At 42.2% G+C, this 19,685-nt stretch overlaps 1 protein-coding gene across 13 annotated transcripts in view; it reads right to left on the reverse strand.

Annotated features, from left to right (window-relative positions):
* Nf1 (neurofibromin 1) overlaps positions 1–19,685 on the reverse strand; it is a 244,947-nt gene that overhangs the window by 215,016 nt on the left and 10,246 nt on the right. For 9 of the 13 annotated variants that reach the window (XR_011373054.1, XM_070027269.1, XM_070027260.1 and 6 more), the window contains exon 2: positions 13,348–13,482. The exons of the other annotated variants lie outside the window; for them this stretch is intronic. Coding sequence is in view for 8 of the 9 variants with exons in the window: in XM_070027269.1 (XP_069883370.1) it covers positions 13,348–13,416 (69 nt within the window). In the remaining variant the exon portion in view is untranslated. The remainder of the gene's footprint in view (positions 1–13,347; positions 13,483–19,685) is intronic. 13 annotated transcript variants of the gene reach the window in all.

Consider the following 19,685-nt stretch of genomic DNA (forward strand, 5'->3'; position numbering starts at 1 on the left):
CATACAGCTTAACAACTATTTGAAATTTTAATATAGATTTAAATATAGATTCAGCACATGACCCAACTATTACACACTTATTTGTTTACTCAAGAGAATGAAAATTTATGTCCATACAAAGTCAAAGACATGAATCTTCCACATAACTTTATTTGTAAGGCTAAATTTTTCTTTTTTTCCACTGTTCATAAAGAGGTGACTAGCTAAACAATTTATGATATATCCACTGAGACAAAAGCAGTGCAGTGAGACATAGCAAAAATGCCCGGGCCTTGCCACCAACCCCCAAATCTGAGGATCTATAGCTGGCTTCAAACTTGCTACATAACTCAGGCTTATTTTGAAGCCATGACTGATTCTCCTACTGGGATCACAGGTGTGTACCACCACAACCAGCACAAATTTTTCATTAAAAGGAAAAGCTGGCCACACAACATAAACTCATCCATCATTAGAGGACCACCAATCACTTCAGTGCCTCAGTAGGATGTACAAAGAAGTGGTAGAAGGCTGCCCCAGAACCCGATTTTGGACACACTGGACATCAGTTGGATGTGACTGGTTTCAGGGACTACTCAGATAAAAAACTGAATTCCTATGACTGTTTCTGAATCCTCTGAGATCACCCACCAAAGTATGCGGAACATGTGCTGCAGTTAGCTTTCATTAAAATATATAAAGATGAATCTCCACTGTTCAGATTCCCTTTAGGAAATACTTGCTATGCATGGTCTAGGTGTGCTGCATGCAGCATGGCCAATATTCATGGAGAGGAGGCCTGGACCCATGATGTCCCTGAGTCCTCCAGCCCAAGAGCAACTGCAAGAGCAGATTATGTCAAAGTCATTATGAACCTCATTAACTCCCTGGATCAGAATACAAGGGTCAGCAAACATGGTCAAAATAATAGAGCTAATTCTGCATGGAGTAAAGACCTGAGGACATTGGATATAGGCAGATAGCTGTGTTTCTTGTGCTACTTCCTGAAGGGTATTTGGAAATATGGTAGAAACTCTGGTGACCACAGTTGTGTGATAGAAGCCAGGAAACTTTACTTGTGAAACTGTGTACCTAGCCAGGAACCAGTGGCTCACACCTATAATCCTAGCTACTCAAGAGGCTTAGATATAAGCTCAGTCAAGAAAGTCTGTGAGGACTTGGAAAGGTAGTTTAGTGGTAGAGTGCTTGCCGAGCATGCATGAAGCTCTGGGTTCGATTCCTCAGTACCACATAAACAGAAAAAGCTAGAAGTGGCACTGTGGCTCAAGTGGCAGAGTACTAATCTTGAACAAGAGAAGCTCAGGGAAGCTGGGCACGGGTGGCTCGTGCCTGTAATCCTAGCTACTCAGGAGGCTGAGATCTGAGGATCATGATTCAAAGCCAGCCTGGGTAGGAAAGTCTGTGAGACTCTTATCTCCAATTAACCACCAGAAAACCAAAAGTAGCACTGTGGCTCAAGTGGTAGAGCACTCGCTTTAAGCTGAAGAGCTCAGGGACAGCACCTAGACCCAGAGTTCAAGCCCTACCATCAACCAAATACATACATATACATACGTATACATATACATATATATACATATATATGTATATATATATAAAACATAGTTGGTGGTCATTACAAGAATAGAGATTTCAGAGAGCCTGGGTATGTGCCTCCCCCACCCCACCCCAATTCCCCATCCCAGCACTGAGATGTGTGAGCAATCAAGACCAAAAACAGCTTCAGGAAAGAAACTACTGCAGGAATACCAGCAGAGGAATTGTCCTGATGGACCTACAGAATCCAAGAAAAAGAAGAAAACTGAAAAGGGAGGTAATCCCAAGACAAACACCACTGGGGACTGTAATTCAACTGAGGGTTCGGCAAAAGATCACGCTGACCCTGAGCATTCCCCACCTCTGGGCACAGTCAGAGCTGCCAGGGTCAAGAGTGTCACAGGCCCCCAATAACACTAAGGTGCTATCAACACCTGGTGCTTGCCCTGGATTCAGATTACAAAACCAGCAGCTCTGGAGTGAGATGGAACAATTGAAGCAGGAAAAGAAAGACCTGCAGGATCAACAAGGGAAAGAGAATGAGAAGATGTCCTGTGCACAGGAAGTACTGAAAACAGAACTGGAGCTCCACAAGCTATCAATACAGACATTGGTTTAAGAAAAATTCAATTTACAATATGCCCTGGCCCACATGCAGCAAGTGGTCAATGAAAGAGAAATGGTGCATGAAGGTCGTGCCAGCTGCCTGCAGGCTTCACATCGCTTCTCACAGGGATAGAGATAACATTGCCTACAGTTTCCACCATGCAAAATGAGACAGGCCAGAACAATCTAGAGCTCATTAAAGACCTACATAACATGAAGCTGCAGCTCCAGGAAAAGACAAAGACTATGATGGCCTGGAGGAAGAGAATACCGAGATGCAGGAGAAGCTGGAAGTACTCCTGACACAACAGGCCGACATGAAGATTAAAACTCACCAGTTTCAATAAGGACTAGTGGAACAGGCAGAGTCAGAAAGATAGCTAGACAACAAGAAAGCTGGTGACAACATTCCAGTTGGAGAGAGATACCTTTGCAAAGGACCAAGGTGGAGAGCTCAACAATGAAAGAGAAGTTCAGCAGCACTTAGAACAGATGAGCCAACTGAGAGAGAAGAAAGCAAGGGGTGAGGCAGGTATTGGACCAACAGACAAACCTTGTGAAAATAAGAAAGCAGCTGGCAGAGCTGCCTCCCACACAGCCCCTTGCCGGACCATCTCAGGCTGAGCAGCAGCTGCAGGCTCAAGCCTACCAGATGCAAAAAGAGCTCAAGAACCTGAAGGAACAACTTCACATCCAGATATAGGAAAACCAGAGACTCAGTCTCTATAACCTGGAGCAGCAGAGGCAGCTGTGGACACTGGAGAAGGCCAAACCATGAGATGCACACTTATGCAAAATTGAGAGCTGAAAGATCAGCTGGCCCAGCTGCAGGATGTTTTCCACAGGCTAAGTAGTGAGAAAGAAGAGCTCGCCAGCATCCTGCACTCAGAGAAGCAAGTGAAGAAACATCTACAGGAGAAGCTGGATAAGAGAAGTTAAAAGAATGGAAAGAGATGGCTGAGTTAAAGAGCCAAGCAGCTAAGAATCTATAAGAGCTGCATGACCAGTACCCGGCCCAGCTGCAGGAGCTGAGGGCCACCTATAAACAGCACAGGGCCTCCAATCAGCAGCTGACCTCAGAGAAGGAGGCCCTGCAGCAGCACCTGCTGAGAGAGACCCAGTTGCTAGAGCAGCTGAAGCAGGAGCCGGTGCAGAACAAGTTGGGAGAGCCGACAGTGCCTCAAAAGTTACAGGACACACTAAAGTCTCTGGAAGCAACAAGGCATGAGAATGAGCAGCTATGAGCCTAGCTGAGCTTCCTGGCTTTCCCTTGGGAAAGTGAAGGAGTAAGAAAAGAAGAAAAGGGCGAGGAGGCAACTCCCCCCTGATATGACTGTCCCAGATGATGTAGACAACCCACAAACTATGTGGGAATTTTACCCTGTGGCACTATCAGTTGCTAAGTCAAAAAGAGTAAAACTCAGCTGACAGCTGCAGGAGCAACAGGACTGCTGCAGGCCCCTGACCAACCTGGCAGGCCAGTGCCAGATAAAGCTGGAGCACCAGGCCCTCTTCCCCAAAGGGAACCATGGCATGTCTGAGGACAGGAAGCAGGCCACACAGGTGCCCAAGAGGCTAAAAATCTGCTTTACCCACGATCTGCCTGACCAGGTGAACTACCAGAATCAAGTGATAAACTCCAACAATGATGCAGCTAGCTGTTAGAACACATCACTGCCATTCTAGAGTCCATACTTTTTTACAGACAGATAAGAGTCTTGGGTGAACAGTATCAGGAGAAAGACGAGTGTGTCAGCCTGCTGTCCCAGGAGAAGAGGGATAAGAAGAAGGAGCTGCAGGAGTTGCTGTTGCACCTTGCAGGCAAAAGCAGAGTGTCAGGACAAGATGCTGACAGCCACCCAGACCCCTGCTACTGAGGCCACCTCAGACCTGTCAAGCCTCATGAAAATAGAAGTTATGGAGAAGCAGCAAGGTTTTGAAGAAGTGCAACTTGAAAACAACACGGAGCATGCCCAGTAAGAGGCTGGGGTACCTTGCCCCCAGGACAACCCTACCACAAAGCAGATCATATCATTGCTACCCAATATCCAGCAACACTAAGAGCTTGCAGGCTTGGGCAATGAGTACTCCCTTTCTTCTCCTGATGCAAATGATAAGTTAAGATAATTACTATCTAAAGACCTGGCAGCCACTGCCCAGAGAAGTGAGTTCCTGTACTCTTGCATGTACTTTGGGATATAGCAGCTAAGTAATAAATATTCTCTTCAGCCTTGTTATAATGGATGTGATGGTTATAGACCACTGGAAGGCGGCCTGAACTCTAGGGACATCTAACAGTCCATTGATTGCCAGGGTAAGGACCCACATGATGGTTCTTACAAAGAGTAAATTCTTTACAAAGGAAGATGGGGAAGAATGGCAGTTTTTTACTGTATTAGTGATGTTATTTTATAAATTACTTCCATATTAGCATATTCATTATTTCCTGATATATTCTTACACTAACTTATGGAGTTTTCATAATTCTTTAGATTTAAAAATTTCTTATATTATTTCCTCAAATGACATTTCATTATTTAACATTATATGCTAGTGTATTCATGCATTTTTAAAAATCATATTCTTTACCAGCAACACTGAACTTCCTTGTTTGTATTTTAATATACTATGATGGTAGTACATTGAGGTGGAAAAACTACAAACTGTGAAAAAGAAGAAAGGTGATTAAACCTGATAGCTTGAAAAAAAGAAATAATACTAATAGAAAAAATGGAGGTGTCTAGGACTAGAAACACATACACTAGGGGCTGGGAAGGTGGCTCAGTGGTAAGAGTGCTTGCTTCACATGCATGAGGCCCTGGGTTCAATTCCTCAGCACCACACAAACAGAAAAAAAAAGCCAAAGGTGGCGCTGTGGCTCAAGTGGTAGAGCGCTAGGCTTCAGCTGAAGAGCTGAGAGACAGCATCCAGGCCCAGAGTTCAAGCCCCATGACCAACAAAAAGAAAAAAAGAAAAGAAATACACCAAAAAAGTACAGAAATGTAATGCCAAATAACATACAATTATAGAATATCTATAGTAAGATATCAAGCATCTCAATTTTTAACTTATAAATTGTTCAAGTGATAAATGTGGCACAGTATCAATGAAATCAAATACAATATTATAATTTTTTTAAAAAAGGCAATGATGGCCTAGCAATAGGATGGAAGGAGGAACACATTCTAAGATCAATGGAGAAAATTTCTGTACACAGTGTATGTTCATTATCTCCATTGTGGTGATAGTATCATAAGACATATGTATAGCAAAACCTGTGTACATTTTATTTTTTTATTTTGGGGTCCGGTTATGGGGCCTGAACTCTGGGCCTGGGTGCTGTCCCTCAGCTCTTCAGCTCAAGGCTAGCATTCTACCCTTGAGCCACAGCACCACTTCCGACTTTTTTCTTTTTGCTTATGTGGTGCTAAGGAATCAAACCCAGGGCCTCATGCATGCAAGGAAAGTGCTCTACCACTGAGCCACCTTCCCAGCCCTGAACTGTACATTTTAAATATGTGCAGATAGGCTGGGTGCTGGTGGCTCATACCTGCAATCCTAGCTACTGAGGAGGCTGATCTAAGGATCCCAGTTTGAAGCGAGCCTGGGCAACAAAGCCCATGAGACTCTTATCTCCAATTAACCACCAGAAATTCAGAAGTGGTACTGTGGCTTAAAGTGGTAGAGCACTAGCCTTAAGCAAAATAGCCCAGGGACTGGGCTGGGAGCTGAACAGCTAAGGGACAGCACCCAGGCCCAGAGTTCAGGCCCCACAACCCGATGCAAAAAAAAAAAAAGAGTTCAGGGACAACACCAGGCCCTGAGTTCAAGCTCCAGAACTGTCAAAAATAGAAAAAGATTCGCTGGGCTCCAGTGGCTCATGCCTGTAATCTTAGCTACTAAGGAGGCTGAGATGTGAGGATTGTGGTTCAAAGCCAGCCCAAGCAAGAAAGTCCATGAGACTCTTTTCTCCAATTAACCACCAAGAAACCACAAGTGGCACTGTGGCTCAAGTGACAGTGCTTGTCTTGAGCTGAAGCACACAGGGACAGCGCCCAGGCCCAGAGTTCAAGCCCCACAACCCATTAAAAAAAAAAAAAAAAAAAAGAGCTATAGAAATTCTATCATGAAAAAAAAAAAGAAATTCTATCATGCACAAATAGTAAAAAGCAATAAAGTTCTTAAAATTAGGGGGAAAAAAAGAGACTTGACAAATGGGACTACCTTAAAATAAAAAGTTTCTGCACAGCTAAAGACATAGCTAGCAAACTAGAAAGACAGCCAACTAATTGGGAAAAAATATTTACCAGCAATATAGCAGACAAGGGAATAATATCCAGTATATACAGGGAACTCAAGAAACGAATCCCTCCCAAACCTAACAAACCATCATTAAATGGGCAAGGGAGCTAAAGAGAGACTTCTCAGAAGAGATAAAAATGGCAAAGAAACAAATGAGGAAATGTTCATCATCCTTGGCTGCAGAGGAAATGCAAATAAAGACAACCCTGAGATACCACCTTACCCCAGTCAGAATGGCCCACATCCTAAATTCAGCCAACGATAAATGCTGGTGGGGATGCAGAGAAAGAGGAACCCTACTGTATTGCTGGTGGGAATGTACACTAATACAACCACTTTGGAAAGCAGTCTGGAGGGTCCTCAAAAAGCTAAATATAGATCTCCTCTATGACCCAGCCATACCACACTCCTAGGCATCTATCCTGAACAACAAGAACCAGGATACAAGGACACATGCACCTCCATATTCATTGCAGCACTGTTTACAATAGCCAAGATATGGAAACAACCCAGATGCCCCACGACAGATGAATGGATCCAAAAAGTGTGGTACCTACATACAATGGAATATTATGCAACCATTAGAAAGGACAAAATAATGGCATTCACAGGGAAATGGATGGAACTAGAAAAAATCATTTTGAGTGAGGTAAGCCAAGAGCAGAGAGACAAACAGCACATGGTCTCCCTGATATATGGATGTTAAATCCAAAATGCAAGGAGATATGACAAAGTAAACAGGACTCCAGAAACAAGGACCTCCATTCACTTTATCATATCATTTCTAAATGACTCCATGTTCTTGACCACATATATGGTGTGTGTGTATATACATATGTATGTATGTATTTATTTATTTATTTATGCATCTGAGGAAAGCTAGGAGGACACAGAATCAGAGGGAAATGGAAAATACACAACAGAGGGGCCCATCAGCTGCACTGGACATTGATGAAAACAAACTAAGCAACTCAAGGGCAGTGATGGGAAGGAGGGAATGAATGAGAGGGAAAGAGGGAACAGCTTACACTAAGGAAAGAAATGTACATATCACCCAATGTGGAAGAAATAGTTGTATTGCCAAAGCTCATAGACTTCACAAACATCATAGACCATGATAATGACAATTTGCCTTGTGAAGGTTAAAATGTGTTTGTGACTTTTACTAGGTATCACCATCTCACAATACTGTGAAATTTGTGAAATTTATGTAATCACTTAATTGCAATAAAAAAATTAGAAAAGGGCTGGGAAGGTGGCTCAGTGGTAGAGCGCTTGCCTTGCATGCATGAGGCCCTGGGTTTGATTCCTCAGTACCACATAAGCAAAAAGAAAAAAGCTGGAAGTGGCGCTGTGGCTCAAGTGGTAGAACGCTAGCTTTGAGCTGAAGAGCTGAGGGACAGTGCCCAAGCCCAGAGTTCCGGCACTGCAACCGGACCCAAAAAAAAGAAAAAGAAAAAATTAGGAAAAAGCAGTATTTTTGTATCTTTACACTGAAACTTGTGTTCATCATTTCCTACAGTTTATTTCCATTTGAGAAACTTTCTTCTGCCTAAAGAACATCATTTAATAATCTTACAGTACAGGTCTACTTATAAATTCCCTCAGCTTTTAGAAAGGCCTGTTTCACCTTCATATTTTGCAGGCCTATTTCAACTTCATATTTTTGCAGGATATTTCTGCTAGAAATGGAATTCTAACGGCAATTTAGGGTGTTTTTTTACCTTTGGAAAAAAAAATTCCTGAAAAATGTCTGTCATTTCCTAGTTTGCACTGTTGTATTGAAAAAAATCAGCCATCAATCAGTTTATTATTGGCTCCTTTGAAAGTAATACTTTTTTATTTTCTTTCTGACTCTTTTTAGGAGTTTCTCTTTGTTTCCAGTTTTCAACAGTTCAATAAGATATGCCCAAGTATAGTTTCCTTTTGTATCTATCCTGTTTAGAGTTCCCTAAACTGCCAGAATTAAGGGTCAGTATCTTTAATCAGTTTCAGAAAATACCATTATCTCTTCAAGTATTTGATCTACATTAATCTCTCTACTTCTATGTCTCTTGTTGTTAGACATTTCACAATTATGTTGCATCCCTTAGGTTCTGTTTCACTTTTTCCAACTTTTTTCTTCCTATAAGTTATTGCTTTGCCTACAAGTTCTCTAATCTTGCCTTTTACTGTATAGTGTATTGAGCCAGCCAGTGAATTAATTGCAGATGTTATAGACAGTTCATTTGGGGTGGAGGGAATCTTGCTTTGTTTTTAATGTGTAAGGCACTATAGTAAGCCCTAGGAATACAACAGTGAAAAAAAATAGACATAGTTCCTGATCACATAGAAACTTTGTAAACCCCTGATATCCATGAGTTGATGGTTCCACGAAAACTTCATTGAGGAAAAAAACCACACATGTTCAGTATGCACAGAATTCAGTTCTTTTTTTTTTTTTTTTGCTGGTCATGGGGCCTGAACTCTGGGCCTGGGCACTGTCCCTCAGCTCTTCAGCTTAAGGCTAGCTCTCTACCACTGGAGCCACAGCGCCACTTCTGGCTTTTTCTGCTTATGTGGTACTGAGGAATCGAACCCTGGGCCTTATGCATGTGAGGCAAGTGCTCTACCACTGAGCCACCTTCCCAGCCCCAGAATTCAGTTCTTACTGCAGATGCTTGACTCATTTTTTTTTTCCCAGAACACTACCCAACTTCCACTAATTCTCACTTATCATCTAAATTAAGCACATTAATTTACCTTGCATTTTGGGTGCCATTTGCTTCTGGAGAAGCATTATTTTCACAATATTAAGAACAACTGATGTATAACCCCTTATCAATTGATTCAGAATCATTGATTCTCTGAATCAATGGGAGAAGGAGGAACAACTTTTACCACCTGAGCCACAGCCCCACCTCTAGCTTTTTTCCCCCTCTCTTTATGTGGTACTAAGGAATTGAACCAAGAGCTTTATGAAGACTAGGCAAGCACTCTACCACTAAGCTACATTCCCAGCCCCCATAATTTCTAAAAAAAAAAAAAAACAAAAACAAAACAAAAAACTAATGTACCTCCAACCAGTAGTTCTTCCTCTTTTCTTTCCCACAAAGTTCAGAACTAACAAGATCTATTTAAGAAAAAATGATATTCAATCTAGGTACAGGTGGCTCACATCTATAAACCTAGCCCCTAAAGAGGCTGATATCTAAGGTTCTCAGTTCAAAACCAGCCCAGGCAGAAGAAAATCTGAGAGACTCATCTCTCTAATGAACCACCAGAAAGCCAGAACTGGAGGCAATACGTGCACAGGCACACAAACACAAAGGAGGGGAAGAGAGGGCAACAGAGGGGAGGGGAAGGAGGTAAGGAAGGAAACATTGCTAGTATACTTAAAACAATCAAAATTTCAAAATAACTAGGTGCTTTAAAGTTAAAATGCTAACATATTTATTAAAGGTTTTTAAAATATAGTAAGACCAGCCAAGCACCAGTGGTTCATACCTGTAATCATCAATACTCAGAAGGCTGAGATCTGAAGATCACAGTTCAAAGCCAGTCTGGGCAGGCAAGTCCGTCAGATTCTTATCTCCAATTAATACCAAAGAAGCCAAAAGTAGAGCTGTGGCTCCAATGGTAGAGTGCTACCCTGAGGGAAAGAAAACTCAGGGACAGCAAGCATCCAGGCCTTGAGTTAAGGTCCCAGGATACTATATCTTCATAGATAGATTGATAGACAGACATATATTATATATAAGATATATATATATGTATAAAAAAAGATAAGGTACAGCTCTAGGCCCTGAATTCCTGAGAGAGGAAGGGAAGAAGGAGAGAGAAGGGGAGGGGGGAGAGAGAGAATCCACTGTACATACTACCAGAACTCTCACAAATGTTTTAGTGGAGCCAAGAAACCTAAACTTTGAACAAGAACCTTAAGTGATCTATCTGTAGATAGATAGAAAGACAGACAGACAGACAGACAGACAGACAGACAAACAGATAGATAGATAAAGTGAAGAGCTTGAGTGTGGTAGTACACAACTGTTAACTACTCAGGACTGAGGCTCCAAGCTAGCACAGGAAAAAAGAAATTGATGAAAACCTCATCTTAAAAGAAAAAGCTGAGTGTGTGGTGCATTTCTGTTATCCCAGTTACAGTGGAATGTGTAAATAGGAAGATCAAGGTCCAGGCCACCCAGGCAAAAACTGAGACCCATTCTCTCCCTACCCCCGCCCTACACACATACCACCTTAAAAATACCAGAGCAGGCCAGGCACCGGTGGCTCACGCCTGTAATCCTAGCTACTCAGGATGCTGAGATCTGAGGATCATGGTTCAAAGCCAGCCGGGCCAGCAAAGTCCATGAGACTCTTATCTCCAATAAACCACTAGAAAACTGAAAGTGGTGCTGTGGCTCAAGCGGTGGAGCGCAGGGACAGTGCCCAAGCCCAGAGTTCAAGCCCCACGACTGACAAAAAAAAAAAAAAAAAAGAGAGCAGCCAGGCACTATGGACTCATAGCTATAATCCTACCTACTCAGGAGGCTGAGATCTAAATCAACTGATCAAAGCCAGCCGAGGCAAAGGAAGTCCAAGAAACTCTTTTCTCCAATTAACCACCACAAAAAGCTGAAAGGAGAGCTGTGGTTCAAATGGTAGAATGCTAGCCATAAATACAAAATTCAGGGACATTGCCCAGGTGCTGAGTTCAAGACCCCATACATACACACATACACACACACACACACCACAAAATATCCAGAGCAAAAGAAACTGGTAGCATGGCTCAAGCAGTAGAGCACCTGCCTAAGAAGCATGAAGCCCTATGTTCAAATCTCAGAACAGTGAAAAAAAAAAACATTAAGTAAGTGTCTAGGAGTATAAATCAGTGATAGAACTTTTGCCTAGCATACAAGAGACCCTAAGTACAATCCCTAAAACTAAGAACGAAAAAAGAAGCAGAAAGGAAAGGGAAGAAAGGAAGAGAAGGACAAGAACCTCTAGAGTACACAGTATAAAGCTAATAGATGATCAAAGAAAAAAAAAAACTTTAGGGCTGGGAAGGTGGCTCAGTGGTAGAGCGCTTGCCTTGCATGCTTGAGGCCCTGGGTTTGATTCCTCAGCACCACATAAGCAAAAAGAAAAAAGCCAGAAGTGGCGCTGTGGCTCAAGTGGTAGAGCACTAGCCTTGAGCTGAAGAGCTGAGGGACAGCATCCAGGCCCAGAGTTCAGGCCCACAAGTGGACCAAAAAGAAACTTTATATTCTAATGAAACAATATGGTCTTCAAATATGAAAGAACACTGCTAAAAGTCATCAGAACACTTAGATAAAGCATAATACAGATAAAGGCACTAATTCAGATAAAATCTTTGGTAACATCAGGTACTTTATCTCAGGAGGCTAAGATCTGAGGATCATGGTGCAAAAGCTAGCTCTAGCAGCAAAGTAGTAAGATTCTCATCTCTAACTAGCCATAAAAAAAAAAAAAAAAAGAGCAGCCGGGTGCCAGTCGCTCACACCTATAATTCTAGCTACTCAGGAGGCTGAGATCTGAGGATACCGGTTCAAAGCCAGCCCACACAGAAAAGGCCCTCTGAGACACCTATCTACAATTAACCACTCAAAAACCAGAAATGGAGATATGGCTCAAAGTGGTAGAGCACTAGCCTTGAGCAAAAGAGCTCAGGAACAATGCCCAGGCACTGAGTTCAAGACCCAGTACTGACAAAAAAATAAATGGAGCTGTGGCTCAAGTGGTTAAGCACCAACCTTGAGCAAAAAAAAAGAATGGACAGAGTCCAGGCCCTGAGTTCAAGACCCAGTACTGATGCCAAAAAGGAAAAAAAGAAAGAAAGAAAGAAAGAAAAAGAAAAAGAAGTCATTTAAGGGGCTGGGAAGGTGGCTCAGTGGTAGAGTGCTTGCCCCGCATGCATGAGGCCCTGGGTTTGATTCCTCAGCACCACATAAGGAGAAAAAGTTGGAAGTGGTGCTGTGCCTCAAGTGGTAGAGTGCTAGCCTTGAGCTGAAGAGCTGAGGGACAGTGCCCAGGCCCAGAGTTCAGGTCCCACGACCAACAGAAAAAAAAAAAAAATCATTTAAGTCTATAGAAGGAAAAATTTAAATATATGGAAATTCGGTCAGCACACTCAGAGAAGTTATGAAGAACACATTGCAGACTAGCAACAAGAAAATCCTGCTCCAATTTTCAAAATACAGGGGTGATTTCAGTGATTGATTTATGTCAACATCTGGATAATTTTTCTTTTCTTTTTTTTTTTTTTTGGTCAGTCATGGGGCTTGAACTCTGGGCCTGGGCTAAGTCCCTCAACTCTTCAGCTCAAGGCTAGCACTCTATCACTTGAGCCACAGGGACACTTCTGGTTTTCTGGTGGTAAATTGGAGGTAAGACTCTCATGGACTTTCCTAACCAGGCTGGCTTTGAAGCATGATCCTCAGATCTCAGTCTCCTGAGTAGCTAGGATTACAGGTGTAAGCCACCAGCGCCTGGCCCTGTATAAAAAATATTAATTAGAAGATCACTTGTTGGGGGCTGGGAAGGTGGCTCAGTGGTAGAGCACTTGCCTTGCATGCTCGAGGCCCTGGGTTCGATTCCTCAGCACCACATAAGCAAAAAGAAAAAAAGCCGGAAGTGGCGCTGTGGCTCAAGTGGTAGAGTGCTAGCCTTGAGCTGAAGAGCTGAGGGACAGCGTCCAGGCCCAGAGTTCAGGCCCCACGACTGGACCCAAAAAAAAAAAAAAAAAAAAAGAAGATCACTCGTTGAAAGTGGGCTTGGGTTATATAGACAAACCCTATCTCTAGAAAAATAAAATTAGCATGTTTGTGTATATGTTAAATCTTACTTTTAGAATTTAAATGTAAAAGTATAAAGGGGATTATAAACCTATGTTTCTGTTACCTGGCTTCTGCCTGGTCTTATTTCATCTGTATTCTTATCCATTGCCTGCTTGCTATATCTCCTCTCCATTATGTTGAGGTAATCCCATGTATCATTTCAGCATCATTTAGTCTTAATTCATGCTGACTTTAAGAGCTGTATGACATAAAAACAAAAGTCAATTAGGAATCACAAGACTTGATTTTCTACTGTGTGGGTTATAATATGGAAAAGTGAAACTTTTCAAGCCCTAAATTCCTACTATGTTGAATAGTATGCAGGTAGTAGACGTACCTGCCCCTTTTTTCCCCACAGGACTCAGAATAGAAGATATGAGGTAATATGTATGAAGGTATTTTTATAAACTCCAAATTCAAAAGCAAAACTGCTTTACACAGGTAAGATTTTATTATAAGTAGTAAATGTTGTTATCCTGTATAATAGTCTTAGAATTATCCAGACGTTGACAAGCCAGGTGCTCGTGGCTCACACCTGTAATCCTAGCTACTAAGGAGGTTGAGATCTGTGGATGGAGGTTCAAAGCCAGCGCCTGGGTAGGAAAGTCACTGAGACTCTTATCTCGAATAAACCTCTAGAAAGCCCGGAGTAGCTCAAGTGGTAGAGCTGAAGAGCTGAGGGACAGCGCACAGGCCCAGAGTTCAAAGCCCCACAACTGATTTAAAAAAAAAAATTATCAGGATGTTGACATAAATCAATCCACAGCACTGAAATCACCCCTGTGTCTGGAAAATTGGAGGATTTTCCTGTTGCTAGTCTGCAATGTGTTCTTCCTAACTTCTCTGAGTGTACTGACAGCATTTCCATATATTTAAATCTTTCCTTCTATAGATTTAAATGATTTTTTTTCTTTTTTTTTTTTTGGTACTGGGTCTTGAACTCAGGGCCTGGCCTCTGTCCTTTCAGTTTGTTTTTTTTTTTTTTTTTTGCTCAAGGCTGGTGCTCAACCACTTGAGCCACAGCTCCATTTATTTTATTTTTTTGTCAGTACTACTGGGTCTTGAACTCAATGCTAGCATTGAGCTGAAGAGTTGAGGGACAGAGCCCAGGCCCAGAGTTCAGTCCCACGACTGACCACAAAAAAAAAAAAGTATATAGGGTTTACTGTTATAGGTAAATAGATGAATATCAAAAACCGTGTTGGTTGGGATTGGGGGGGAGGGGGGAGGCTGGGAAGGGATGTGAAGGGTAAACAAAGGAGGAGGCTGCAATGCTTGGTAAGAAATGTACACATTATCCTGCCCATGTAATTGTAACCCCTCTGTACAGTAGGTTCACAAATAAAATAAAATTTAAAAAAAACAAAAAAAGTGTTGGCCTGAACACCGGTAGTTCAGGCCTATAATCCTAGCAACTCAGGAGGCTGAGATCTGAGGATCACAGTTCAAATAGGAAAGTCCATGCGACTTATCTCTAATTAACCAACAGAAATTCAGAAATAGACATGCCTAAAATGGTACAGCACAGCTCATGATAGTTACCCAAGCCCTAAGTTCAAGCCCTAGGACTGACACTAGAAAATAATAATAATAATAAGCTGGGAATGTGGCTTTGTGGTAGAGTGCTTGCCTAGCATGCATGAAGGTTCAGGTTCATTCCTCAGTACCACATAAACAGAAAAGGCTGGAAGTAACACTATGGCTCAAGTGATAGAGTGCTAACCTTGAGCAAAAGCAGCTCAGGGAGTTGGGCGCCAGTGGCTCAGGCCCTGAGTTCAAGCCCAAGGACTGGCCAAAAAAAAAAAAGCAGTGTTAAAATGCTGATATAAGAAAACAGGATGGGGCTGGGAAGGTAGCTCAGTGGTAGAATGTTGCCTTGTATGCATGAGGCCCTGGGTTCAATTCCTCAGCACCACATGAGCAGAAAAAGCCGGAAGTGGCACTGTGGTGCAAGTGGTAGAGCACTAGCCTTGAGCTGAAGAGCTGAGAGACAGCGCCCAGGCCCAGAGTTCAGGCCCACAACCGACAAAAAAAGAAAGAAAGAAAGAGAGAGAGAGAGAGAGAGAGAGAGAGAGAGAGAGAGAGAGAGAGAGAGAGAGAGAAGGAAGGACGGAAGGAAGGAAGGAAGGAAGAAAGAAAGAAAACAGGATGGCCCATTGTAGCAATGAGAAGTACAAGACAACAAGACACTATGTTGAAAACGATCTTACAACTTTGCAGCTTTGGGGGGGGGGGGGTGGAGGTGGGGAGGAAAGGGATGGTAGGGGAAAAACAAAGGAGGGGGTAACAGTGCTCGATAGGAAATGGACTCATTACCTTGCTCATGTAACTGTTACCCCTCTGTACAGTATCTTTACAATAAATATATATATTTAATTAAAAAAAAAAGCAGTGTTAACCTCAACTTATCACTTTTTTATTTTTGTTTTTGGTAATATCCCCAATCCTTTTGCTCAGCTTAACTTTGAGCTAGAATCTCACTTTTTACCAAAGGCAGGCCTGGAGCAAAATCCCATTTACATTTTCTACCATAGCTGGGATGAACACTGTGTACACCAAGCCCAGTTTTTTCCACTGAGGTGGGTCTCAGAAACTTTTTTTTTTGGTTGGTCATGGGACTTGAACTCTGAGCCTGAGCTCTGTCCCTCAGCTCTTCAGCTCAAGGTGAGCACTCTACCACTTGAGTCACGGCGCCACTTCCGGTTTTCTGGTGGTAAATTGGAGGTAAGACTCTCATGGACTTTCCTAACCAGGCTGGCTTTGAAGTGTGATCCTCAGCTCTAAACTCCTGAGTAGCTAGGATTACAGGCGTTAGCCTCCAGCATCTGGCAGTCTTAGAAATTTTTTTATCTGGGCTAGCCTAGAACCTCAACCTCCTAAGTAACTGAACCACCAATACCCAGCTTGAAGGTTTTTTTCTTTTCTTCTTCCTTTTCAGGTGCTAGAAATCAAACTCAAGCCCTTGTATGTGCTAGCAAGCACTCCATCACTGAGCTATATTCACAACCATTGGCTTTTTGATATAAGATCTTGCTATTAGCTCAGACTGGCCTTGAATTCTCTATGTACCTTTGTCCCCAAGAAAATGAGAATATTCTAAAAGATGTTAAATGAAGCAAGCCAGTGCTTTTACAAATCCAAGTCAATCTCCTGCAAATAAATAGCTTAAGATGCACATATTCTACCCTAGTATTGATTCTAACCCTTTTAACAGTTTAGTTGATCATAAACCTTCCCTTCTACTTCTATTAGAACATTCTCTTCCTAATACCTCCCTGTCTATTATCTTATACACACATACACATACATACACACACACACACACACACACACACACACACACACTCCCAATGAAAAAAACAGTCCAAGCTTAACAATTACATTTGCACCACAAGTCTTTTAAAGATATATTATAATGGAACAATATAGCTTGTATAGAACTCTGGAACATCAAATTTGAAAGTTAAAACCAAAATGCCCGACACTCTGCAGTGATCCAAAGAACAGAAATGCAAAAATATGACATTATAACTTGCTCCAATATCATTGAATTTTCATTTAAGTTCTCTAGCATGCATGAAGCCCTGGGTTCAATAAAGCATACTTTGTCAAAAACCTTTAAGAATGGAGCCAAGCACCAGTGGCTCATGCCTGTAGTCCTTAGCTACTCAGGTGGCTGAGATCTGAGGATTACGGTTCAAAGCCAGCCAAGAGGAAAGTCTGTGAAACTCTTTTCTCTAATAAACCACCAGAAAACCAGGCTGACCAAAAAAAAAAAAAAAAAGATTTAAAAATCTCTAATTCCTTACTGGCCAAAAAGCCAAGGAGTTGGGCAGCTAGGCAGCTCTCAGAATCAAAGATACTTATCTCCAATTAACCAGCAAAAAGCCTGAACTGGAGGTGTGACTAAAGTAACAGAATGCCAGCTGAAGACTGAAACATGAAACTAGAGATAGAGTTCAAGGTCCAATATCAACACACACACACACACACACACACACACACACGTGTGAGGGAAGTCACACACACACACACACACACACACACACACACGTGTGAGGGAAGTCACACACACACACACACACACACACACACACACACACACACACACGTGTCAGGGAAGTGAGGGAGGAATGACGTAAGTAGTAGTTGCCTAGCAAACTCAATGCCCTGAGTTCAAACCCTAGGACTACCAAGAAAGTAACAGGTGTAAAATAATAGAATTTTAAAATAAAATATAACTGGTCAAATGCTGTCGCAATTCATATAATAATTTTTTTTAACCTGGGACTTGAACTCAGGGCCTGGACACTGTCCCTGAGCTTTTAATGTTTAAGTCTAGCACTCTACCACTTGAGCCATGGAGCCACTTCTTGCTTTTTCTGTTTATGTGGTACTACAGAATCGAACCTGAAGCTTCATACATGCTAGGCAAGCACTCTACCACTAAGCCATATTCCCAGACCAACCTTAAGATATTTTACTGTACTTTCTAAACTTAAAAGGCCGTATTATTTTTAAGCCATAAACTAATAAAGCAGGAAAACAGGTCAACTATGGAGAGGGACTGGGTTCGATTCCTCAGTACCAAATAAACAGAAAAAGCCAGAAGCGGCACTGTGGCTCAAGTGATAGAATGTTAGCCTTGGGCAAGAGAAGCTCAGGGACAGTAAGTGCCTATGCCCTGAATTCAAGCCCCAGGACTGGCAGGTGCCTGTGGCTCACACCTATAATCCTAGCTACCCAGGAGGCTGAGATCTGAGGATTGAGGTTCAAAGCCAGCCTGGGCAGGAAAGTCCAGGAGACTCTTATCTCCAATAAACCACTCAGAAAACTCGAAGTGCCTCTGTGGCTGAAGCGGTAGAGCCTTGAGCTGAAGAGCCCAGAGACAGAGCCTAAGCCCAGAGTTCAAGCCCCACAACGGACAAAAAAAAATAAAATAAGGCAAATAGAAAGGAAGGAAGGGGCTGAGAAGGTGGCTCAGTGGTAGAGTGCTTACCTTGCACGCATGAGGCCCTGGGTTCAATTCCTCAGTACTACATAAGCAGAAAAAGCGGGAAGTGGTGCTGTGGCTCAAGTGGTAGAGCGCTAGCCTTGAGCTGAATTGCTAAGGAACAGCACCCAGGCTCAGAGTTCAGGCCCCACAACCGACACACACACAACACACAACACACACACAACACACACACACACACTCACACACACACACACACACACACACACACAAAGAAAGGAAGGAAGGAAGGAAGGAAGGAAGGAAGGAAGGAAGGAAGGAAGGAAGGAAGGAAGGAAGGGGAAAGGGAGGGAGGAAGGGAGGGAGGCAGGCTGGGAAGGTGGCTCAGTGGTAGAGCGCTTGCCTTGCATGCCTGAGGCCCTGCGTTCGATTCCCCAGCACCACATAAGCAAAAATTTAAAAAGCCAGAAGTGGTGCTGTGGCTCAAGTGGTAGAGCGCTAGCCTTGAGCTGAAGAGCTGAAGGACAGTGCCCAGGCCCAGAGTTCAGGCCCCACGACCTGACCAAAAAAAAAAAAAAAAAAAAAGAAAGAAAGAAAGAAAGAAAGAAAGAAAGAAGCGAGGGCAGGGAAAGTTAAAAACAGGTATACTATATTAACTAAGGTACATACAAGGGACTATTTAGAGATTAATTGCTCTCTTTTATTTAGTAAAAACACAATAATAATTTGAAAAGAAAATGTATAATTCTTTTATCTGAATAACCTTAGGCTTTTCAAACTGTTTACATTTTCCAACTGGGTAGCAAAATTTTCCTCATATATAGATATACCATTAACCATAAGTGACAAAACTAAGATCACAAAGGATAGTTAATCCAATCTGAATCTTGATTCAAAGAATTTTTTTCTGGCAATTTTTTTAAATTGTGAAAATACTGTACAGAGGGGTTACAATTACATGGGCAATCAAAGAACATTTTTGCTCTATGAAAACAAATACAAATGTATCTAAGTTTCTCCTTTAAGCCCTACTTATTTTTCACCCATTCATAACATATACCTATATACAATACCTAGACTACCACAAACATTGATTTAAAATTGCAACTTTTTATATATAAAACAAAGTGAGGCTAGGTGCTGGTAGCACGTGTCTGTAATCCTAGCTACTCAGAGGCTGAGATCTGAGGATCACAGTTCAAAGCCAGCCTGGGCATGAACATCAATTAACTACCAGAAAACTGGAAGTGACGTTGTGGCTTAAGTAGTAGAGCACTAGCTTTGAACTGAAGAGCTCAGGGACAGCACCTAAACACAGAGTTCAAGCCCCACAACCAACAACAACAACAAAAAAAAAAGTACAAAAAAAAGTGAGTCTACCCTTCAACCAGTAATCATATAAAAACCATTCCCTCAGTTATATACTGTACATGCTCACAACTTGGTCT

The sequence above is a fragment of the Dipodomys merriami genome, unplaced genomic scaffold (genome assembly GCF_024711535.1).
Source record: "Dipodomys merriami isolate MVZ:Mamm:240054 unplaced genomic scaffold, mDipMer1.0.p SCAF_19, whole genome shotgun sequence".
Classification (NCBI taxonomy): Eukaryota; Metazoa; Chordata; class Mammalia; order Rodentia; family Heteromyidae; genus Dipodomys; species Dipodomys merriami.